General features: G+C 41.9%; 2 protein-coding genes across 5 annotated transcripts; one reads left to right on the top strand and one right to left on the bottom strand.

The window, feature by feature from the left end:
* Positions 1-919: 919 nt before the first annotated feature.
* plekhb1 (pleckstrin homology domain containing B1) lies at positions 920-4,006 on the top strand. The gene is made up of 6 exons (XM_062535768.1): positions 920-956; positions 2,108-2,260; positions 3,036-3,138; positions 3,267-3,306; positions 3,647-3,734; positions 3,870-4,006. Exons 1-6 carry the CDS (start codon positions 920-922, stop codon positions 4,004-4,006), a joined length of 558 nt encoding a protein of 185 aa, XP_062391752.1.
* A 2,047-nt stretch (positions 4,007-6,053) lies between these two features.
* Positions 6,054-23,834, bottom strand: rab6a (RAB6A, member RAS oncogene family). Of its 4 annotated transcripts, none has more exons than XM_062537330.1 (8): positions 23,459-23,834; positions 16,561-16,619; positions 16,309-16,362; positions 13,999-14,104; positions 12,258-12,369; positions 11,885-11,978; positions 8,782-8,848; positions 6,054-8,354 (listed from the first exon to the last, which is right to left on the bottom strand). In XM_062537330.1, the coding sequence occupies exons 1-8, from the start codon at positions 23,526-23,528 to the stop codon at positions 8,287-8,289; spliced, it is 630 nt and encodes a 209-aa protein (XP_062393314.1). In that variant the 5' UTR covers positions 23,529-23,834; the 3' UTR covers positions 6,054-8,286. The 4 variants fall into 4 exon arrangements, with proteins under 4 accessions (XP_062393314.1, XP_062393316.1, XP_062393313.1 ...); XM_062537332.1 differs by lacking the exon at positions 11,885-11,978 and adding an exon at positions 10,990-11,083; XM_062537329.1 differs by lacking the exon at positions 13,999-14,104 and adding an exon at positions 13,449-13,554.
* Between the last annotated feature and the right edge of the window lie 689 nt (positions 23,835-24,523).

Raw genomic sequence — 24,523 nt, 5'->3', positions numbered from 1 at the left:
GATATGGTCTTATTTGAGTCTGATACCTCTGATGTACAGTGATACTCACTTGCAGGATATTCAACAGGATATACATCTTAACATGTATTTGTAGCTATGCAATTATGGCATCCCAGGACATCAACAGATGGTTATGGAACAGTTCAGGAGGACAGTTAAGGTTGTCTCTGGAGAAAACCAGAAGATTGTGATCTTTCCTAAGGCCCCTGTCCTCATCAGAATATGTGCCATCCTAAAATAACTTTTGGAACTAACAATATCACACATGTGAGTCGACTAAACATCTACAGGCTAAAAAAAAACATTGTCCCCACCAATGACCCACTGAAACGGTTTTACAACTGCTCTCCATGAAGCTAAATTTACCCAGGGATTAAGATGTTTCTTGATGTCTGTGTGCTTTCAAGTGTGTCACTGAGTGTGTGTGTGTGTGTGTGTGTGTGTGTGTACGTGTACTACAGTATGTGACCTATGTTGCCATTCACCTAGGCAAAATAGTGTGTGAGATGAATGAATTGGATGGGCAGAAAATTCCAATCGGTGCCATCATGAGACGAGTAGAGGAGGAGGGGTGGAGTTGTACTTGGTATATTCCGCTAATCCGGGATAATCTGCCGGGCTACATCCCATGCCACCTCCCTCTCTTTCTCTATTAGGGGATTAAAAATGTTCATCATCTGACCCAGCGGTGAGTGACAAGCACACAGCCGCCCACTCGGGCTCTGTAGAACGTTCTCACTGGTCCCGCCCTCCTCAGGTAGCCAATTTAAGGCCACTGTTGCCACCTGTGCGTGCAGAAACATTCCACAGAGACGAAACAAACAGAGACATTCCTCTGGCACCTTACGGATATCCTGGGAAAGTATTTTACGAATCCTTGTTGCCTCAGTGCTTGAATTGGATCAGAACCAGTACTAGAATGGCTCTCATGAAGTCTGGCTGGCTGTGGAGAAAAAGTAAGTGACATTTCTTACAATAGTACTGCAAAGAATTGGGAGAGTTATCACGGGCTAGAGATAATATTTATTTACAAACAATGAATAGGCCTGTGCCATTTTTGTTGTTGCTATTGTTTTTCAGTAACATAGTAGGTATACACTTATAGTAAGGAACAGTGGGGCAAAAGAATACCAAACTAATCCTCCATGTGTTCTTTTAAGTGTTAATAGGAGAGGTGCGTACATCATTCTAACAGTAACAAACTAAAATAACCATTTGTAATTGTACGGTGATATCTTCAGTATGATGTCTACACCATCAGACGATGACACAGATTTGTAAAGAATTTCAGCAATAACAACAAAGCAACAGTTGTTAATGACTGAGTTGCATGTGTTATAATTTCACCTATGCTTTAAATTACAGGGTTATAATTTAACATAGTGTGACACTGATTCTATATTTTATCAGGAAAGTAGTGAAAATAGTGATTATTGGTGGAGAGGGCTGTTATGAAACTGTTGTCTTATTACAGTGAGAGACTAATCAGATTAGCTGTCTGTGTGTCAGTGGCTAGTCTGATGTGACTCAATGTAGAGGAGAACACCTCCTGAGCAGCCCAGGCTAGCTTTATACAACCATCCCCATGTAGAACACAAGACACAGAGCAATAGTCGAGGGGGGTTGTTTTGGGAGACTACATATCACATAAACTGTCTGTCTTGGCAGAAACTAAAGTCTCTATATGTTTATCAGCCTCCATAGACAACTTTGATAGATCATCTTTCTTTATTCACAATAACAAATTTTGCCATTTGGGATGTGTTGGGCTGCTACAGAAAATAAGCTCAGAGATGTTAGATGTTGTGAGAGCGGGTTCCCTTTGTGAATGCTATAGCAATTTTAGATGTTGTGAGAGAGTGTACACTTTGTGTAATGCATTGTGAGAGAGTGCCCTGACCTCTTAATCACAGAATTAGAGAGGGACAATCCTGTTTCTCGTTTTCATTGCTCACACGCTCTGTCTAAATCGGGACTAAGGGCCCATTTGATGGACAATAACCACCAGATGTCACAAAGTTCATTCTTTACAGTGTAAATCTTTGTTGTTGTTGTTTTGTCATTGTTGTTGCCATTGTTGTTGAGCACCTGTGTTTCCCTCCCACAGCCTCCATGCTGAAGCGCTGGAAACTGAACTGGTGTGACCTGTGGATCGATGGCAGTCTCGTCTTCTACAAGTCAGACAGCCGGAGAGACTACGAGACTCGCGTGGGTCTGAAGAACTCCTGCATCAACGTCAAGACTGGCCTGGAGTGTGCCGGTGAGTAGCCCCTCGCCTCTCCGTCCCACAGCTGTGTCTGGATCAGGCCTGTGGCTCTGCTTTAAAGAAGCACCACGGAAGCAGTGATATCTACGCCACTTCATTACGCTAGATTCAACTTTATTGTCATTGTACAGAGAACAACTACAAAGTCATAGAAATGCCGTTTGTGTTTAAACCAGAAGTGCAAAAAGCAGAAAAGTGCAATGTAATTATAGAAAGTATAGACAGGTGGTGCATAGACAGGACAGGATATACAGTACTGCAGTGTATACACTTTTTGCAGAAGATGGTTTACAGTAATCAATTCCTTGTATTGTTAGTCAGTGTAGCATCAGAAGGAGTTATTTTAAGGTAGAAGAGCTGCACTGTGTAATTCTCTGCATTTATAGAAAACCATCAATTATTGATATGGTCTCAAGGCGCAAGGCGAGTGCAGTGCTTTAGGGTGAGAATATGGGTGACTGGCAATTTGGAAATCCTGTGTTAACAGAAGAGACCTTGAATAGAATCTAGCTCAAAAGACAGTGGCTCATCTACTCAGTGGCCTGTCTGGCAGAGAAATAGAAATAGAGAGAGAGAGAAAGAGAGAGAGAGAGAGAGAGAGAGAGATGGAGAGTCTGTGTGTATGTTACATAGCTCCTTTCCATGTGCAGATGATATTTGAAAAAGCATCATCCTGTTTATTCACTCACTTGTTCAATAAGGTCAAAGGTCATCCAGGGTGCAGTTCCCTTGTGTAGATGACCCCTGACCCCCACGTGTCTACCCACAGGTGTGCTCCCACCGGACAGCCACCCCAGAGAAAACCTGCTGGTGCTGACCATGAAGGACGGCTCGGACGTCATCCTGTGTGCCAACAGCGAAGACGAGGCGCTGTAAGTTGGATCTCTCTCTCTCTCTCTTTTTTTTATCAATCAACCAAATACAATGAATATTGGGGAGGAATCATCCTCTAAATCATGAAATGAAAATGTAAGTGATTTTAATGTCACTCTCATTGCAGGGCATGGAGTCTTACTATCATGGACGCCAAGAGTAGCACGGTAAGTCTGAGTCGAACGCGGATTGCACATCTAAAGTTTTTCAAAGTATTAGTCTCTGTTACTCCACATAAGAGACATGTAAAACTGTAAAACTGAATGCTTATATTCTGTATTTTGTATTTCTACTACAAATATGTTTGAAGTTGCTTTGGACAAATGTGTTTGCCAAATATTTAAAACTTACTGTAGGCCTATATATGAAAATACACAGTAGAGTACAGTTGGAAATCAGATTGCATAGTTCTTCACTGATTAAGAAAAGAACACTACTCCTAGACAGCAGTTTGTAAGTACACATTTATTATGATGTGTATCGTGATGATCTTGGTTGTTTCTTCAGGTGCTCGCGTATAATCCCCAACAAGAAACTTACCAGCGGGTTAGAGTGGACGGCTGCAACAACGTCTACGTTGAACCTGGTGCTGGAGGTAAACATCCATTTTCACAAAAGCATTTTTTTTTCTGTGATTATATTCATTTGATCTCATACATGTTTATACATTACTTATATCTCCTCTCCTCTCCCCACCTCTCTTTTGCTCTCTCCTCTCCCCCTATCTCAGGGGCCCAGCATGTGTATATCCACCATGAGCCGTACGATGATGGCCTAGGCGAGTCGGTGGCACTGGGGTTGCTGGCTGGCTTGGCTGCTGGCGCTGCCATGCGGTCGCTCATGTGGATGCCCTTCTGGCTCTGCTAGGGGAGGTCCCTGGACCACCGCCCTGGACCACCAACACTAACTGCACTAGTGGTGGCGCTGATCAACTGGGTCAAAATGATAGGCAGCTCACTTCAGGGGTAGCCTACACTCTTAAAAAAAGAGTTCTTGGGGTGCTATATAGAACCATGCAGGCTTTAGAGGACCCTCAGGGGTTCCTTTGATTAACTCTTCAAAATGGTTTAAAGAACCATTTATAGGGGTGCCATATATGAAGTATGCAACAGAAACTATTGTTTTATTTTTGGTTCTTTATGGCACCTTTTTTTCTAAGAGTGGACTCTGGTGTTCTGGACATCCACTCATGCGGTACACTATGTAATGAATGGAACAAAAAACCTCGCTCTCTCCAGGTCCTGTTCCAGCTGCAGGGGACTTTTTTTAACTTGCATAAATGTCCTGCAGTATATACACAATGCGGCTAATGCACAGGAAATTACTGTATATAGTGTGTATATATAAATATATATATATATATATACAGTATATATATTTGTTTTTTGCGGTTATAAAACATTCATTAAATTCGGAACGACCCACTTGAAAAGCCACATAGATGAAGCGTATTTCATCATGCACAGATAGTGTCTACCTCTCCAAATAATTATTCATTTTGGAGACTACTTGTACATAATGTATAGGAAAACAGCAGGCACAAATAAGCATGGGGTCGGCACATACTGTAAGAAAGTATTTGCAAAAATACCAACCTGAAAATGTGCTTCATTGCTAGCCTTGTGACCCTGTTTATATTCATATTTTTATAAGGAAATAATTGTATTTGCATTATGTTAATGTGAACAAAGCATTTGTTAGAAACTGCCTGAGGTTTTTGGTTCTCCATTAAAACCATTGACTGCATTGTAGACATTCCACTGCAGCTTCTTACTGTCCTTAGTCTACATGTAGTCATCATTCCAAATACTGTACATTACAAGACTTATCAGCTAATGGGGACATGTATACATGCTTTTTAGCCATGTAATAAAGTTATTTTATGTCAGCTCCTGTGCCCTGTTGATTTATTTTTTATGATTTATAAAAGTACCAAACACAGGTTGAATATACAGTGGGGCTCATAAGTATTTGAACCCATGCTTAAGTTGACTAAAAAGAGGAATATAAAATCATCGTTTGGAAATTGATCTTAGCACCTTTAATAAAAAAAAAAAAAAAATGAGGAAATATCTCACCTTTAATGACACCAATTTTCTTTGTGAATGCATAATGTATCATAAACAAATAAATAAATGGTTTTCCTTAAAATACAGTATTGGCAGGCAGATTTTATTTTTTAAATTAAGGTCAGTTATTTCATGGATACCGTATACTATGCATCAAACTTCCCGTGCCCTTTGGAATTAAAAAACATCCCTACATGGTCACATACCCTTCACCGTACCTAGAGATTGGCATGGTGTTTTTTTCAGTTAGCCTATTAGCTGGTTCATCATGGTCATTGAGCTGAATGCAAATCAAACCATGTAATTTTAAGATCAATTTCGAAAATATTATTTTATATTCCTCTTTTTAGTCAACTTCAGCATGTGTTCAAATACTTCTGAGCCCCACTGTACATGCTTACTCCAGTATCACCCCTAGAGGGAGACAGTGTGTATCTTCAAGAGAGAAGCTGGCAAAGAGTAAGGAAGTCTTCTATACCCTTTGCAGATGGGTCTGATGTTTTTTCAGAAGAAATAACAATTATTGTTATCCTACTTTTGCAGTGACCAATGAACACATCATTCTAATCACTTAAACCAACCAATGTGTTTGTTTAACAAGCCACAGCATCAATTACAAGTGGCAAAACAAAACAGGTAGATTCCATACAAAATGTCCGCTTGATATTTGGCCTTACAATACCCTTAATACCCACATCGTGTGGTAGTTCAGCAAAAAAGTCAAATCAACTCTGTGTCGATTCTCACAATCACACGCAGTCTTTTTCTATTTTTATTTTTTTTATTATTATTATTTTTTTGCTGAGATAGCAACCACTAGAAAGAAAGGGCTTGCGTGTCCAGAGTTACTAAATACAGATCTTTATTAGGGATGTCAATAAGACACACATGATATCTAGCAGTGCAAATCATGGGCTTTGTGCACAGCATCACACAACAGCACACAGCAGTGACCGTTAAAACCCGTCCAAACAGAAATCATGACAACGTACAGGAGGACACATAGTGGTGGAGAAATCATGGGCTTGAGTTTTCTTCCAATTGATATGACAACATAAAATCACCACATTGCACTGTATGTTTGTTTGTTCATGGCATGAATTAGAGATTTGACTGTCCTTGGGATGTTAGGTGGCATGTGATTTAGCATAGTCAATGAGTCAGGGGCAGGACATGTTTTGTTTGTTTGCTTTTTTAAAAAAAAAGAGAAATCTGTTGCTAACATTAAAAAGTATGACATATGATCCAGTACAAATAAATATAACATAACATGATTGACTTGATCAACATGTTCAATAATTTTCATTAAAAAAAAAGAAAAAGAAAAAAAAATGAATTCTGTCTAAAGAATCGATATATAACATGAAAATCAAACTTTACAACGCTAACAATATAACCAGACCAGTGGAAGCCCTAAACGGAACACTTAGAAGGCATGGCTGCATATTATCTGATATAAGTAAAGATGTATGATACTTCCCTCAATATACAAAAGAAGCCCTATTAACCTCTACTGTGGTTTTTGAAGCATACATTTTTTAAATCTACACTCTTTTAAAATCTATAGATTACTTAATCTGGTACGAATTATGAAAAGTCTCAATTGAAAAAAAAGAAAGAGAGAAAGAAAGAAAGAACCTGCAAAAAAAAGAAAAGTGACCTGGCAGCTGAGGTAAAAGTAAGCTAAGAGAGGAGAATTCTGGGAACTGTTCAGACCAGGAAGTACTCGTCTTGTTGCCATGGCAGTCTGGCCAACCAATCCATGACCTCGTAGGCCACACAGTGGCTTACAATATGAGAGTCAATTTTACTCATCAAAATCCATCATTTGTAAACATAATTCTCATTACAGTTGCTTACTCTTCCGACTTTGATGTACTGACCCAAACAGGGTGTTTAATTTTAACCATGTACACAGCTATAAACATTTTGTAACTGGCAGATAGGGGCAGAACAGCAGTCTAATTTGACTGTGTGTCGTTGCAACTCTTCACCAGTGAAGAAAGTGACATCATTTTTTAAAGTGAAAACTGAACAAAGCATTTGCTTGCAGACAGACACGCAGATCCACATGGTGGTGTAATTGTGTAAACTTGCTGTACATGGTTTCGTGAAAGAGGAGTACAGTCGCATCACTACACCCACGCTGACTGCACGCCTGAACTGATCCTGCGCTGTGGTGATGTGAGCGCAACATTTGCTCCTAGAACGGTGTGGTAAACACAGCACAGCTGAACTGAGGCCGGTACAGTTGCTTAGTGGGTCCTGTACACAACTCATGGCCACCTCTAAACGGTTACGAGTGCTCTCAATAGTATCTTGGTTGGGCATCCGTTCACATAGGTAAACACACTAAATTAAACATGATACAGTGCTTTACAAGGTTATGCAAAAACAACGACAACTTCTTCTCCGAACCCCGAAGTGGACGCGAGATGGACAATAAAAGAGAAAAAAAAGACCAACAAATTAACAAAAATAAAAAACATGAAACCATGACAATAGAGAAGAGAGTAAAAGAAAAAGCAACACCATTCACATCCACGTTGTGCTTGTTAAGCTTAAGGTCTTCTCAGTGAGTCAGCAAAAAACCACGGCAACGACGACGACGACAATGACGATGGACAGGTAGTGTTCTCTTGGTGTTCCCAGGCAGGGATATTGACACTGCAGCTGAGGAGTGGAGGAGGATGATGCGAGCTTTAGTGAAGCAGCGATGCTGAGCCCGACGACGAAAGACAAGCAGAGAGACGATAGAGAGAGAGAGGGGGGGGGGGTATAGAACGACATAATGCATGTTCTGAGAGTGGAAGGGGTGCAGAAAGAATGGGGGCGGGAGAGAGAGACAGAACAGGACATACAGTAAAGGTAGAGCAGAGAGAGAGAGAGAGAGAGGGGGGGGGGGGTATAGAACGACATAATGCATGTTCTGAGAGTGGAAGGGGTGCAGAAAGAATGGGGGCGGGAGAGAGAGACAGAACAGGACATACAGTAAAGGTAGAGCAGAGAGAGAGAGAGAGAGAGAGAGAGAGAGAGAGAGAGAGAGAGAGATTGGTAAAGGTGGCTGTGGTGCAAGGCTTAACATGAGCAGCCACTTTCACTGACAGGCTGCTCTGGTGAGTCTGGTGGCAGCTTAATGTCGATCACTGGGAAACGCCAGTCAAGGAGATCAACAAATGGGCTGATGTACGCAGGCACACACACACACACACACAAATGCTTTTGTGCACATGCAAAATAATTCAAATTAAAGAATGAAGTATAGGATAAACGGGATATTGCGCCAACAACTCAACTCAGACCTACTGACTTTGTCGACAAGAATCATATCATCCCCCTCTCAACACAAACAGCCTGATAGCGTGTAAGCCATACAATGTCACTAATAAATACCGAACGTAGCTTAACAATACCTTTGAGGTATGGAATGGTATCGGCGATCATCAATACCCATCCCTAGTCTCTCACACACACACACACACACACACACACACACACACACACACACACACACACACACACACACACACACATACACACACACACACACACACACACTCAGAGGAAGGATACTGTCTTCTCTGCTCTTGTCCTGGTTGCTCTCCATGCCAGGCAGTGCAGCGGCCACACGTCTGAAGAGCTGTGGGAGAAACAAACAACATCAGCACTAAAAAACAAACAAACAACTAAACAAACCAACATCACTAACCCCATCCATGGTCACAGACACGGCTTTATGGTCAGCGGCACCACACACACCCCGCATGCAAATCCCAGCACCCAGCCATCACCTGCTTCATTTACTTACCTGGTGTCACATCCTCTTGCATTTAACAACCAACACCTGAATTCCTACCAGTTATGGTTTGTATATTTATGTTGTTTGTTTATTTGTATTATAGATATTTGATATTCTTATTTATATTACTGTTATCATTACTATTTAGCTTAATGTAGGTTTACCAACTTCTTAAAACTGTTGAAACGTTTTCATTTATCTATTTTTTTTTTTTTTTTAATCTATTGTCATATTATATCAATACACTATCTTAAAATCACCTGGAGAATTCAAACCCCCATGTAATCTGCCATCCTACCTCTTTGGGATTAGGAACCTTCCTCCAATTTGCTAATTTTACAATGAATTACACAAAAGTTAGGTCTGGTCAAACTATTTTATTCTCATAGGTTGAGAGGCGTCCCAGATAGGAGATATCCCAGCACATACAGACTCTTTACTGCTATCACTCTGATATGAATGTTCCATTAATTCAAAATGAGAGACGCCACATTTGACAGGGAAAACAGAACTGGAGTAGGGAGAGTGTTCAATTTAGAATGTGATATACACTACCGTTCAGAAGTTTGGGGTCACTTAGAAATGTCACACATGTTGTAGATCAATGTTGTAGAAAGAAATGGCTGATATTTAATGTAATAACTACATTGCTCATTATCAGCCATTCATTCACTGTTCCAAAGGCATATTCTGTCTACTAACCCGATATCATTTTAAAAGGCAAACTGAGAAAACATTGGAGAAACCCTTTTGCAATTATGTAATGAATGTAAAAAAACAATGCAACTGATCTCCGCTGGTGTCTCAGCTTTGTCTATAATAGAGTGGAATGGAAATTTCTAAGTGACCCCAAATGTTTCTATGGCAGTCTATAGACAGGCAAGTAGGCTATACAAATTAATGTTTGCACAAGTAAACAGAGCCTCTCACTGAACTTGGCTCTCAAGTGATATGCTGTGTGTTTAACAATAGGAGACCAAAGGCTAAGATTGGAAGTATTGTTTGGACGGAGGCTGAACAAACAAAAATGTACATTAACAATAGGAGACACAATTTGATGTCTTTAAACTCAATCAGTTGGAGTAAGAACTGTTGTATAAAAGTGATATGGCACTCGTTATCATGGGGTTGGTAGGGATATCATAAGGGTAAGGGAAGTCCTATTGCCTGACAAAGTTGTGTACACCCCCGGGGTGTGACTGGAACTCCATAAGTGGAGCCTCCATCGTTGTCAATTTATTTTAATCTAATGCAGTGGGACTCAAACTTTAGTGGTACTCAGACCCTGATCAACCTGGGCCCACCCCACACTTTGAGAACCACTGATCTGATGTGACAAAAAAAATGGGTAGGTGGGCATGTATTATTCAAAATGCATAGCATGCAACACACCGTGCATCTCTTCCCGGTCTGTTATAAGGACATGTTGACATTGTGTTAAGATATTCCTCGGTTAACACACAATGAAAGCTCAAGAAAAGCTGTGTATATGTAAGCACACACCAGATAAACAAATGGCATTTTAGTGGCATGGCTGAAAGGTCAAATAAACGTGTGCAACACAAACGAACCAAAGCGGGCACAAATTACTCCAGAAGGGTGAAAATCTTAAATGATCAGACATATTGGTCATGAATCAATAAATAAAATAAAATAAATAAAAAAGATTTGATGAATGTGTGACGTGATTCATTTACTGGAGAGTCAGAACCATGCAAATTTGTCTACTGACTATCGTGAGCAAAAAATTAAGATGAGATTAAAAACCCACTTGATTAAAAATATAACAACATCTTTTATCTGTTCAATTGATCCACCGAGACTCATTTTTACAGATGCAGAGCTTGATAGTTGAAAGCCAGAGTGATCTTTTACAATGACTGGACAGAGAGTCTCCCTGATGCATTACAGCACACAAGCGAGCGAGCAAGGCGTGATGGTGTTCATGAGCGCAGAGGTCAAAGTTCATGCGCTCTCTCTACCTGTTTGACATTGTATCCTGTCTTTGCGCTCGTTTCGATAAACAGAACATTCAGTTCCTTAGCTCTCTGCTCACCCTCCTCTGTGGTGATTTGTCTGGGACAACAGAAGATGCCACCCACGTACACACAAACACATACAGTACGCACACACACGTTCCCACCAACACACACACATACGCATGTACACAAACACACATACACATGGGACAAAGAGAGAAACAGAGTAAGAACATTGAAATGAAAGAAGCTTGCCACGGCCCTCGATGCTGCTGTGGCTGTTTCTGTCCAATCCCGGGGGTTCCCATGGAAACTAAGCCTGCACAGACCCAATGTGGTCTCCCCCTAAGCTGTCTTCCCAGTACGCATGTGATGAGAGTGAAGGCCTACCTAGGTCTTGAAAAGATCCTCTTCCAGTTTTAGAGAAACTTGTGTCAACCTGTGTCTGAATTGCTCTTGTGGCCCACACATACTGTAGGGCTGTTGCTTGACATACATGTCCAAATGTCTGAGTAGCTGCATCTGAAGTTGCACTCTGGAGGAGTAACCTCTAATTAGACAACTCCGACTCCACCCAATGACGCAAGACAAGTTGGCTTTCTCTCAGTCACAGATGACCTGCCTCAATACGAATTAGCCTTCTCTCAATCAGAGAGGGCAGAGTCTTAAGACAATGTCAACTGTTAATGACATTATAAATAAATGAATACATTTAGAGAAGTTGAATTTAACTCAATTTCATGGAAATGCACTGCACTGCACTGCACTGAACTGAACTGAACTGAACGCTCATTGACTAGTGTACCTGTGGGCCCTTGTGGAGGACGTCTAGAGAGGTAGGATCAGCAGCAGCAGCAGCATGTTGGAGCTCGCGACTCAGACACATACACACACTCACCTGCTTCACATTGTAGCCTGCTTTAGCACTTGTCTCAATAAACATTACATTTAGTTCTTTGGCTTTCCTTTCGCCCTCCTCAATTGATACTTGCCTGCAGCAAACGAGAGGGGTGAAATCAATTCATTTGGCCCAATGAATGAAGTACTCTTGGGAAGAACTTTCATTTTACACTTTCAACAAACAGCAATTGGCCTGTTAGGTACATTTACCATGGCCATGGCTTTAGACAATGGTGGGCATTCTATTCAAATATATTAAATTGTCTGGATGGTGAAATTAAAACCTTTTGTCAGAAAAAACGACTTAAGAACAATACAATATATAACTATGGCCACAGTCATTTCAAACCTCATAATACAATAGTCCAAACCTTTTATCTGCAAGATCTGTCTTGTTCCCAACAAGCATGATGATGACATCACTTCCTCTCTCTGTTCTGACATCATCGATCCACTTTGTGGTCTGCTGGAAGGAGTTGACATCTAACATGACATTTGACAGATGGGGAGGAAGCGAGGGCGGGAGAGAGAAAGAAAGAAAGAAAGAAAGAAAGAAAGAAAGAGAGAGCGGTAGCGTTAAAGAGGGGAAGAAAAACAATAGTAGGTGCTTTAGTTCAACTGGCAGTTGATGATAGGTCATGATGTTTAAATGACTCTGGAGTGTTTGGTGCTTGTAGAGGAAAGCATAAGAAAATAAGACAAAAGCAATGAAGCAGTCACAATAAGGAAACACAACTCCTCTACTGACAAGAAATAAACTACAAATCCCATCTACAATATACTTCACAGGAGCTTGGAGTCTTGTGATCTTCTTACACTCATTACTTCTATGACTATCGTCATCGGAGTTCCAAAACCAACAAACTGAGGCGCACGCTTTGTGGTGCGATGCTGCACACTCTGCAAATTGCTGCACTGCACCCATGTTTAGACATAAGAGAATCAGACAAGTCCCAATTACAAGAACCCAACTAGACTTTCTTAAAGACCACAGACACATCTGATGCAGTTATGCAAAGGACAAAACAAAAATGTCGCAATGTACTGTGCATGTCCCTGCTAAAGTATAGGCTAGAGATATACTATAGATATATGGAAAGGCAACTTCAAAAAAGTAGCGGTTCCACTACATTCATTTATGCACACATTTAAAGGAAGTCTCCCAACATGGCCTTCCATGGAACCCCAGCTGATCTGTTCAACTCTTGATCTAGAACAACTAAAGATTCAACTAAAAACAGTGTAACCAATGAAATGACATCAAAACGGATGGCAAAAGCTCTGAGTGTGCTCAGCACGCCATAGTCACAAGACGACAAGGAAAAAAGAAGGGAACGAGGAATTCAAAGGGCCACATGGAAATGAAGGGGACAGAAAAGTGGGAGAGAAAAAAACCAAATGAGCAAAAGAAGCGTTGGACTCAGGAAGCAAAAGAAGCGAAAGAAAAGAAAGGCACGTCTGAGGAGGACGAGCCAGACAGCGCTGTCTGGTCCTGCTTTTCTTCCATCGACGCTTGTCGGCGCGTTTCGGGGGGTTTCGATTGTTTTTCTCTCCACACTCACTTGTGATGTCAAAGACAACCACGGCCACAGTGGAATCTCGTATGTAGCTAGGGATGAGACTCCGGAAACGCTCCTGGCCTGCCGTGTCCCAAAGCTGCAGCCGCACCTAGCCAGTCGTGTTAGCACCAGAGAGAGCAGAGGAGGAGGAGGAGGAGGAGGAACGGGGAGCGAGGGATGGAGAGAGAGAGAAGAGACAGAGAGAGGAGAGGGAGAGGAGAGAGAAAGGAGAGCATAGAAGAGAGGAGGAGAAAGAGGAGAGGGGAGAGAGGAGAGGAGAGAGAGAGAGAGAAAGAGACAGAGAGAGGATATAGAAGAGAGAGGGAGGAGAGAAAGGAGAGCATAGAAGAGAGGAGGAGAAAGAGGAGAAAAAGGAGGAGAGGAGGAGAGGAGAGAGAGCACAAAAGAGAGAGAGAGAGAGCGGAGAGAAGAGAAGAAGGGGTGGGGAGAGAAGGGGGAGGGGGGAAGAGGAAGTGGTGAGAGAAGGAGGGAACTGGACGAAGGGCAGGGGGGGTCAGCGCACCAGGGCAGGGCTGCCCGGTGGGGTACCTACTTGTGATGTCGTACACAACCACGGCGGCGGCCGAGTCGCGGATGTAGCTGGGAATGAGGCTACGGAAACGCTCCTGCCCCGCCGTGTCCCACAGCTGCAACCTGATCTGTGTGGGATGGCACAAATGATAAAGGGGAAACGCAAACACAAACAAACAGAAGAGAAGAAAGAGGGACAGAGAGACAGAGAGAGACAGAGAGAGAGAGAGAGCAGGAGGAGAGGAAAGATAGACAAAGACAGAAAGAAAGAGACTTGACTTCAAGAGATTAAGAAAAGAAAAAAAAAAAAAAGAAACAAAACAAAATGCACAAAGGCAGGCATGCACATGCTGGTATGCAAATCAGAGGTTTTGAAGGTAGAAACCAAATAGTAGCTGATCAGCTTTAACCAAATAAGTAACATAAACAAATAAGATCTAAATAAGTCAACATGGCTGTAAAACAGTGTGAGGGCTTAGATGGGAAACTGAGAGGGAAAAGGAGGAGCGACTGAAAGAATGGAGAGAAAGAAAGAGAGCGCAGTGGGAGGCAGCCGTGGAGGAAGGGGAGTGGAGGGAGAGGAGGCTCTACCCTGGACCTGGAAGGATGGGGGACACAGGCTATCCACCTCTCCAAACACACACACACACACACTCAGGGAGGAAGAGGTTAACGCCCTTTCACCGTTTACTCAAACAACTCAGATTAGAGAGATTTTATTATCATTACTTATTATATTATTATGTGCTTTTTCAATTCACCATCAACAGATTGATAATGAAGGTATGATAATAAAACAAGTATGAGGCTCCTTCATATCAGGGTGATATCCCACAATCCCAGTAAGGGTGGGCAGGAAGTTGCCCAGACAGAATCGAGCAGACATTAGGGCGTGTTCGATACGTCATGTCTACCGCACGCCTACACAGGGCTGGACAAATCATTTCCCACTGGGCAAGTGAGCACTCCAATTTGCTTGTCCAAACCTGAGAAGTGCTTACCCAGTGTCAGCATCCAAATAGGCCTGGACAATAAATGGACCTTCAGACTATATTGTCTACACTTGAGCTCTTAATTACCGTATGCCTACAGTACACCAACCTGGTGTTGAACACTGGTTTGTAAACTGACTTGATATAAAACACTGCCATTCTTGATTTAATACATCACACAGCCATTTTGTGCTTCACTTGCATCAGCCGCATCACATCTAGTTTTGCTCTCAAGTGGACATTTTATAATGAATGCCTTTAAGTAGCCTATGTTGAAATAAAGTTCACATTAGTTCCTGGGTAATTGATTTGTAGAGTTGTAGACTCAGACTCAGTTCAGCACAAGTGTTACATTAGATCAACAACCGGCAAGACTCAACACACCACTTGCATTCCATCTACCAATAGTGCCTGCAGTAACGCTGCGATCCATGTTAAAAACATTTCATTTCATTCTCATTTCACACCACACTAATATACACAGTCCTGGGGCTTATGCAAGTGCATCTCAAAACATTTGAACATCATAGAAAAGCCGGTTGCCCTACACAGAGATTTTGAGATTCTGAATTGGCTTGATTTCCATGAGCTATACACTGCAACCATCAAGATTATGTGCAATGAATCTAGATTATTTTTCAAATAAATTATGGGACAAAATGAACTTTTCCATGATATTGTAATTTTTTTAGATGCATTTGCTTTTTAGATGCTTTTATTTAGATGCTTTTATTTCACGTTTAGATTCCTTTTTAAAACACTGGTGCTCAGACAACTTCACACATCAGAAGCAGAGTTACTCTGATTTGAAAGATGCTGTGAGAAATAATTTTAACGTAATGCTACTTACAACATTCAACACAACTAATATGCCAGTTCTCCCAATTGGTTTTATTTGTTTTATTCACTTTTTATTATTATACACAAGTCTGGTTTTCTTTATAGATCTAGATTTATCTGTATTTTTGTTTTGCACATTTATCATTTACTCTGTTATGCACATTGTATTACAATATTGCACAAAAGGCAGTATATACATAAAGTCTGGTTTCACTTGATTCTATGACTAAAGCTTCAGCATGTTAAAGGACGAGCAAATGAGGGCGGTTCCAAAGTGATGGACGTCCCTGCTAGCCAATCATTTAGCTTAAACACTATACATGGATGGATTGAATGGACACATACGGGGGTCCTCGTTGTGGAAATTTGAAAGGAATGCTCACAGCATCTTTAACATGACTGATTGAATAACCTCAACATAATCACAGTAGACCACATATAAATCACACTATAGCTAGTACACATTCAAATCAATCTAAAAAAAAGAAGGATGTACTTACTGTTCTGTCCTCGAGATACATGGTTTTCGATAAGAAATCGATTCCTATTGTGGCCTGTGAAACAGGCGCAGGTTAAAAAAAGAAAGGGGGGGGGGGGGGGGGGAGAGTCAGAAACACAGGTCACATCCATAACCATATTCCCACACTGATAAATATACTTGCAAGTGTTGCAGTGACTATTAAACTCAAATGAATAATCCCCCTCTTAAAGGATATTGCAGCATACCAGTAACAAAGGGTGCGCTCACTTACCTGGTAGGTATTATCAAAGCTGTCGTACATGAACCTCGTGATCAATGACGTTTTCCCCACTGAAACAGAAAAAGAGAGCAGGAGGCTTATCAGTGTTGCATTATCAATGTTGCATGAGTGATCTTAAGGCCATCAGAGGAGCTACATCAATCTAATCCATCTTAAATCCTGCACACTTTGCACTAAGAAGTTTATATGTTGTTTCATTTGGGTTCAAACTGGTCACTTCCACAGCCACGATTGATTGATCCACCAGTTGACATGCAGATGTGAAGCAGAGTAACTATGATGTGGCTAAACACCATAACCACTGTGCAAACACACAGGGTCCAAACTGAAGGCAATAAGCATGTCCGCTTCCCGTGCTGGCGCGGCAGGATGTCACCTTGTGTCACTGTGCTTGTGCTCGTTGCTCTCAAGACAACCACATACTGATAACATCCCCATCAAAGTGGGGCACTGCTTGCTTGTTCAGAGGGCAGAAAGGCCGTGTGATAGAGGTTCAGCTGCACCGAATACGAATTAGAATATTTCCTTACTACAAACACACCGATGCTGATAACAGCTATGCTCAATGATGCACATTCACACAGTAATGTGGCCTGATTTCTGATGTCCACACAAATGTAAACTCACAGGAACTCTGTGGCTAGTGTAGGGAATGACAGAAGTACGTCAAAACTATGAAAGTTAAAAAAAGCTGTACAGACAGTCAGGACACACAAACAAGGTACTTCCCCCAACATCAATCGCTTCCCCCATATATCCCCCAACTACAAAACGTTCCACCAGTCTGAAAGCACACACAGGGAACTAAATGCACAAAAATACACAGATGAAGCACAACTGCAAGCTGGCAAGCGGGCAAGCGGGCAAGGGAAAAAACATTTGAGAATGCCATGCCAGTATAATTTCTTTCTCTGATGTGAAATAGTTTGTGGGTTGAGCTCAGCCTTGCACCACCATGCTTGCTGCTATCCCAGCTGTAGAGTCAGAGCCGGCTGGAAGGACCCGCTAGCTATCGGACACGACTGGGGTCGCGACCCTGCCGCCACCCTTCCACCCCACAGAGGAATGCAGGCAGGGCCTTCCTGCTCACACAAGTCAGTCACTTAGGGGTAAGGCAAGGGGGCAGCAATGGGTGGAACAGAAGAGATAGTCCTCCTTCATCCAGCTGCCTGTCACCCCGCCCTTCTCTTGTCCCCCCGAGGAATAGGTGACAGCTGCTTCTAGGAGTGCCACGTCAAGAAACTTTGTCAAGGGGGAGAGACAGAATGTGTGTGTGTGTGTGTGTGTGTGTGTGTGTGTGTGTGTGAGTGAGTGAGAGCGAGTGAGAGAGAGGCCTCTCTTGCAACTGGTTTGTAGTTGCCGTTTCCAGTTTTATTCTGCTGCGTCACTGCTGTGCATGGTTGTGAGGCCACTGTCTGTAACGGAAGTCTGCCACTCACCAGCACAGCACTGCACAGCATTACTGCACTGCACAGCATTACTTCACTGCACAGCACAGCAGGACAGCACAACACTGCACAGCACAACACATTACTGCACAGCAAAGCACAACACAGCACTGCAAGAGAGGACAGCACAGTGCAACACAACACAGCTGTGGCAGCCAGGACTGGGTGATGGCCCGGGGGGGAAATATGGGGCTGCTCCTCTGGACTGTTATGGATCTTTAGTTTGTTTGTTTGTTTGTTTGGAGAGAGGAACGTATGTGTGCTTTTGAAAGCAGATATGTACGGTTCCATAAGAGCGGTCAAGTTGAGTCCAAGTGGAAGGGTAGCCTGGAGGGACATGAAAGGATCAAGGGCCACAAGTCCCTGTCAGTGGTGAGAGGCAGCACATACAGACATACGTGATAGGACACGAGGATCTGATCCTCCTCAAGTGTGGAAAAATCACCCCGCATTCCTGGAGTCTGACTGCATGCACCTACCGCTTTTAGCAACAACACTTGCTCATTCATACCTTTGGAGGCCCCGCACTCTGACGAAGAACAGGTAGGGTACTCAAATAGCACCCACTTTATAAAACGGGAGCTCAGACAAAGGCAGATACTTTTTGTGTAAATGTTTGAAGAGCCAACTCCTCTAAAATATTCAGCCAGAGTGATGACACAAGGCAACAGGAGTAGTTTCCTGAGCAGGATTTTTTCAAATTCGTCTTAAAAGCTACTCTGCTTTTTTCTATTAGGGAGTAGGCGTAAAAACATGAATAATTCATATGACTTCCACTACAGTCAAGGTAGACACCTCCTCACAGCTCATTAAGGATTAATGGCCCTGAAATACAGCTTCCCCACATGACCGTGATGGGAACAGGCCCTGTCCCATGAATAAATTCAGCTAATAATCTTGTTTATTTCCACCTGCATTGCTTCACCGAGCTGATGAAAATAAGTTGAAAGCTCTCACGGTCATTTGAACTTTGACCATGGTGAGAATTATGGATGCATAACTGACACACACACACATACACACACGAGCAGCTGTTCACAAGCATAATTACACACTACTGATTTTCCAGAGGTCCAGGTGCATGGAATGTTAATTACAGTTTGCTAGGTAGATCCTTTAGAAAAAAAAAACAGAAAAAAAACACCACCACCATTTGAACTGTCATGGGGGTGGGGAACACCTGCAGCCCTGCTAGACTGCTTCTCAAAAGCATTACAGGGGCAGCCATAAAGCAGTTCATGATGACATGAGACTCTATGGTCACAACCCTGTTGTGCTCCTGGGGTTTCAATGCTCTCAGTCTCAACATCACAACTACTTGTGATTTGGGACAACTAGGTGAAAACAAATGCATGGACAACGGAGGGGGATTAAAAGAAATCACATATTATTCAGCCATCCGGTAGGGTCATTTTTCTATGAGCCAGCTGTAAATAGCACGGGCACTCGCTCAATCCAGCTGTTGTCGACTTCAGACTGTAGCTCTTTCATTGTTCTATCTCGCTCAACGGAATAGTTCAATACATTTCCAATGAACAAATACAGCCACGTGGATTTGTTTTCATCGAGTGTAGCCCATAGACCGCGCTTTATGGAGGACATAATGCGGCCGCAATGTTGAGGATAGTGGATGTACGCTACTCGTACCACATAACAATACTTCCCACAAAGCCCAGGAGGAACTCCTATATTCACAGATATGTAAACTCATGGCTGGGGAGCGGGCTTTGAGGAACTGTCACACTGTGTCCAGAGATAACGCGAGATACTCATCATGTAATGTGGAAAAAGTAAACTTCCAAATATACCTCAATACGTCAAACAGAACACACATACAGTGTAATGCTGATGTAGCCCTCGTCTACGCTTCATGAGATGGCCCATAGGCAGGAAGGTCAAGATCCTCTTCAGTATGCTTAAAACCAGATATGTGAGTCTAAGTACATGTGTAAGACATCATCTGACCAAGCACAATTGCTCTGGCCACCAAACACCCTTTGTGCTGATGTGATGGAGGAATAGCTTTCACAGTGTAATCATACTGAAACAAGCATGCCACTTAAAACAGGTTTACACAACATAATAAAACTCCAGCTGCTGAAACTTGAGCTAAATTATGTAAAACGATACGAACCTTACTTAATGAGTTAAGTCAGTAGGGAAAACAATATATCATACAGAAATCCCTCCCTCATTATGATGCAGATTGACTCTGCATATGGAAATACAAAAGGACAGGAACAGACTGAGAAGGAAAGCCAGTGTGTGTGCGCCAAATGACTGAGCTCTATCTCCGTGGCAACTGCTAGCTTAAATAAACTTGATGAAGGCTACGGGAGAAATCTGTGCAAAAGTTATCTTGTTCATCTTGTCTCGGCCATATCTCCTCCTTTCCTTTCTGCAAACCAGACAGCACACACAGAGTCTGAGCTGTGAGAAAGATAACACTCCTATGCTCTGGTGTGTGCAGTGGAGAGGATTTTCACTAAGGAAGAGGTATGTGGTTCTAACGGAACATCCACAGGCATTAGTTAAACCCAAAACAATGAGGTAGCAGACACACTCAGAAATGTACTTTGACAAGGGTGAAATGGACAAGGCTACGAGTCACCTCTCCCAGACGACTCACACAGCTATGCTAGTCTGTGACTGGCAATGCATCAGTACATGACATGAATAGGGAATCTGGAATAGTGAATGCCTTTGCCTACAGAGACAAGAGTTTTTGCATACATGAATTCACCTACAGTTTAATCCCAAGGTTCCTCAAAAGGAGAAATGTTTTCTCTTTGTCCTTGTAAAAGAAAACATATACTGTATGCATGCATGCACTTACATAAGCTCTACAAGTTCCATCAATGCAGATTGAGTTTTTAGGGTTCCTGAACCCTAGTGAGATCACATAGCTTAATCTCCACAACAACCAGGCTAACTTAAAGTGTACTCATCTCTTAAGGAAGCCCAGCCCTCTGGCTGAAACCAATACATCTCATCTGTCTGATATATACTGAAATTGGCCAAATAACATGGTCAATCTATCAAAGGAGAGGATTTTTTCCCCAGAAACCTTCAGAAAGAAACTGCTGAGGAAGACAGAGAGAGACAGAGAGAGAGAGAGAGAGAGAGAGAGAAAGAGAGAGAGAGGTGGAGAGAGAGAGAGAGAAGGCATAGAAAACAGGCCCAGACGTGGGAAGGGGTGGAAGCGTGAAACAGGAGAAAGGGAGGAGAGAGCAGAGCGAGACAGGCAGGCTGGGCGTTCCATGACTTGAGCTCTTTATATTCCCAAATCAATAGGAGCTTTTGTCCAAGGAACGATAGTTTCATTACTTTCTGCTCACCGCCGCAGATTAAGACAGTATTCTCTGTCTCGCCTCCTGCCTGCTTCGCCGCCTGATTTACAGCCAACGTTGTTGTGCACCACTTGGTAAAGTGGCATAAGAACTGATGGACCAAGCAGTGGGGGATGTCATGTTCTGTATTCACTTCTATAATTGCCGTACCACTACACAGCAGCCCATGCTGCAAGTTTTGTCAGCAAGCCCGGGACATGATGACAGTAGCACACTGTGCGTAAATAGCGTTACTGAGACACCGTGACTTCACGGCAAAACCTCCTGCAGCAAAGTGTATCGATAAACAGCTACGCAAAAAAAACATACACTTTGAAGAGAATGACAAGAGAAGCATTGTAAAGGGTTGGTGGAGTTGAGGAGGCGACCACCAAAATGACAGGCTGACATAAAATGCTCAATCAACATACATGTCACTCATGCAGGGGAGTGATGTAGCACTACAGAGATTAAAGCAGATGTAAACAGATGCTTACATCTATAAGCCGGATAGACATAAAACACTGAAGCTTTTACAAAGACCATTGAAGGAATTTCTAGTTGAATAGGCCCAACACTGTTAATGACTACTTTACAGGGCCAAAACCCTCATTTCTGTATTAGATGAGTACCTGTGTAAATTTTCATAGAAATCCAAGTTCATTAATACTGAAAAATAAATGGTTAGTCAGAAATCAGCATATGACACACCCAATGGGTATGGTCAGTGTCTTGTCTACACGCAATAGCAGCACATGGTGACGTTCATCAAATTGTCTTGCCAGAAAGCCAGCCAATAATGACGGTCACTGTTAATTTTTAATGGACAGTCCAACAAGACACCACAACACGTATTGAGTTTCTTACACATGGAACACCTTATTGCACAACATCCCACATGACATACTAGAGAACAGATTGACTCACTCTAAAGGAAAGCTGTAATGAAAGGGTGTGTAATGCAATCATGTGGAAAGTAACGGCACACTAGTGACTTAATAAGCACAATAGCAACTTCGTAGCAGAGGATACTTAGATAAGTGAATGTTGCATACTTTCGGTAATAACAGACCGTATGAAAAACAACAAATGAAGGCTTAAACACAACTTTAAATGGAAATATCTACGCATGGGACATTAGGAGTGGCAAATGAAATTGGTTTAGAAATTAGTCTAATGGAATTCAGTGCTTTAGCTAAACCACTAGCTATGATGGTTGTTTACAAGGAAAAGGAAATATGATCCCTCTCGTGTCGATAGGAATACTTATCCATTGCTATTCTGCTATGCTTAAATGACGGAAGACCTCGTCAGTAGAGTTAGCCAGACTAAGCAAAGATAAGTCAAAGATGTTGTAGATTTGGATCTGATAGGCCTACTGTAAGCTTTACAGATATGTCAGTTGCAAGTCCACACTAAGTTAGGCTGTTTCACTAGAGAGCTGTCACATGTCACATTCATATTTAACTAACCACATAAATTGCCGATTAAAGTCGATGCCGATAGTAGTTGGATGGGGGTTGTTAGCAATTGACTAATGCTGATCGGCTAGTTGCATTAACGGTTTCCCTTCTCTGGATCAGAAGATTAGGTTAGCATCTAATTTACCAACATATGTACATGACAGAGTGTCACATTTGATCCAAGAAAGTCTGATCTTATACGTGAAAATGGCACCGTAGCGTACAACACTTCAGTAACGCAGCACAAGCTAGGTTAGCAAGCTGGTTAGCCTGCTGAATTGTGTCTGTTTATTCCTTACTGATTTGTCATGCTAAGTAATCTAGTTGTTTAGCTTCAATGATAACTAATTCTATTTATAACATGTATATAATCCAATGTATATGCATGCCATTCGTTTAGAAGCTTAAAGAAGAAAGTTATAAGAAGCTCAATTTTGACATTTTATTACCCTACCCAGACCGCTAGTTAGCTATCCAGATTCGAACACAGGATTATGCGACAAATGGAACGCTGGCCTTCAGAGCTGGTATTAGCTTGGTAGCTAACGGGCTAGCCTGCTATTATTAGCTAAGCAGCCAACAAGTTTATGTATTTTCAGTAGGTGCAAACAAAAGTAAAAACACATTTTATATGTTTTACTATACTTACCACTCTGTTCGCCAAGAAACACCAATTTGAATTTCCTCAATGGGTTGCCAAAATCTCCTGCCGTAGACATGACTGCAGTAGTTGAGGGCAGGGTGTTGAATTTGAACTGGAGCTCCTAGTGAAATTGCTCGGTGTCCCGCAGCTAACCCGTTAGCTGTGTTAAAGAGTTGGTGAATCCGATATTCTCTCTTTAGAGCAACATAAATGATCACACTAAACTAAAATAAGCAAGCCAACTAAATAAGAAAAAAATATTCCCCCTTGTCTCAAGTAAATGACCAACACAGAGAGACTGAATGGACTTCTCTAACTCAGACTGAAATTCCTCCCCAGCTCCAATCCATTGCTTGCTCTGGAATGAAAGGCGAGAGGTGTAACAACCAACCTTGCTGGTCCTGTAGTTTCTACAGGATACTTGTGATGGTTGTTGTGATGGGTCTTTACCCGGCTTTATGACTATTAAGGCTCAAATTTTGCAATGCCACAATATAGCAGCATTAATACAAAGATGGGCAAAATACGCATGTAAATATTTAAGTCAGAAGTGTTCAAACGGCTCGCTGGGTCGAATGTGTGAAAAGCTAAACCTATTTTGTACAGAATTTACAACAGTTGAAAACTCGTTGTTTTTTGCAATTATCAAAAATGTAACAAGATATTTTGCAATTATCATTTCGGACGGACATTTCTGTAGAAGTTAACTGTTCCAAATGCCATGAGTTGCAAAATGAGAATTAAGTTAGGTTGAACTATGCGGACGCCACGTTACACGGTGCAGGCGAGCAACGTCATCGATAACAGCGTGACACAGAAGGGCACGGAGTGACAAATGAAAAAAAAAAAGAATTAGAAAGAATATTCGCCTTTTTACACTGTAATCGTGCCATGATTATCTCTGACCAACAAATATGGTGTAACGTTGTAGAAGTGACACCTCGACCAATATAATTTATTCAAACATAAAAATTGACGAATGGATTTTACTAAATTCAACATTAATCTTATTCAGATCGAGATATTATATTTCGATTGTATACAAAGATACACATTATCACGATGGTACAC

The sequence above is a fragment of the Sardina pilchardus genome, chromosome 5 (genome assembly GCF_963854185.1).
Source record: "Sardina pilchardus chromosome 5, fSarPil1.1, whole genome shotgun sequence".
Lineage (NCBI taxonomy): Eukaryota > Metazoa > Chordata > Actinopteri > Clupeiformes > Clupeidae > Sardina > Sardina pilchardus.
Note: the sequence above shows the minus strand (reverse complement) of the source record. Positions and strands in the feature narration are given on the sequence as shown.

Coding starts and splice junctions, on each gene's coding strand:
- plekhb1 (XM_062535768.1), top strand. CDS start 920: ATGGCTCTCATGAAGTCTGGCTGGCTGTGGAGAAAAA. Junction 3,307..3,646: donor TGGACGCCAAGAGTAGCACG/GTAAGTCTGAGT, acceptor TTGTTTCTTCAG/GTGCTCGCGTATAATCCCCA. Junction 3,735..3,869: donor CGTTGAACCTGGTGCTGGAG/GTAAACATCCAT, acceptor CCCCTATCTCAG/GGGCCCAGCATGTGTATATC.
- rab6a (XM_062537330.1), bottom strand. CDS start 23,528: ATGTCTACGGCAGGAGATTTTGGCAACCCATTGAGGAAATTCAAATTG. Junction 14,105..16,308: donor TGTATCTCGAGGACAGAACA/GTAAGTACATCC, acceptor CATCCCACACAG/ATCAGGTTGCAGCTGTGGGA. Junction 8,849..11,884: donor CAGGCTACAATGTGAAGCAG/GTGAGTGTGTGT, acceptor TTTCTCCCACAG/CTCTTCAGACGTGTGGCCGC.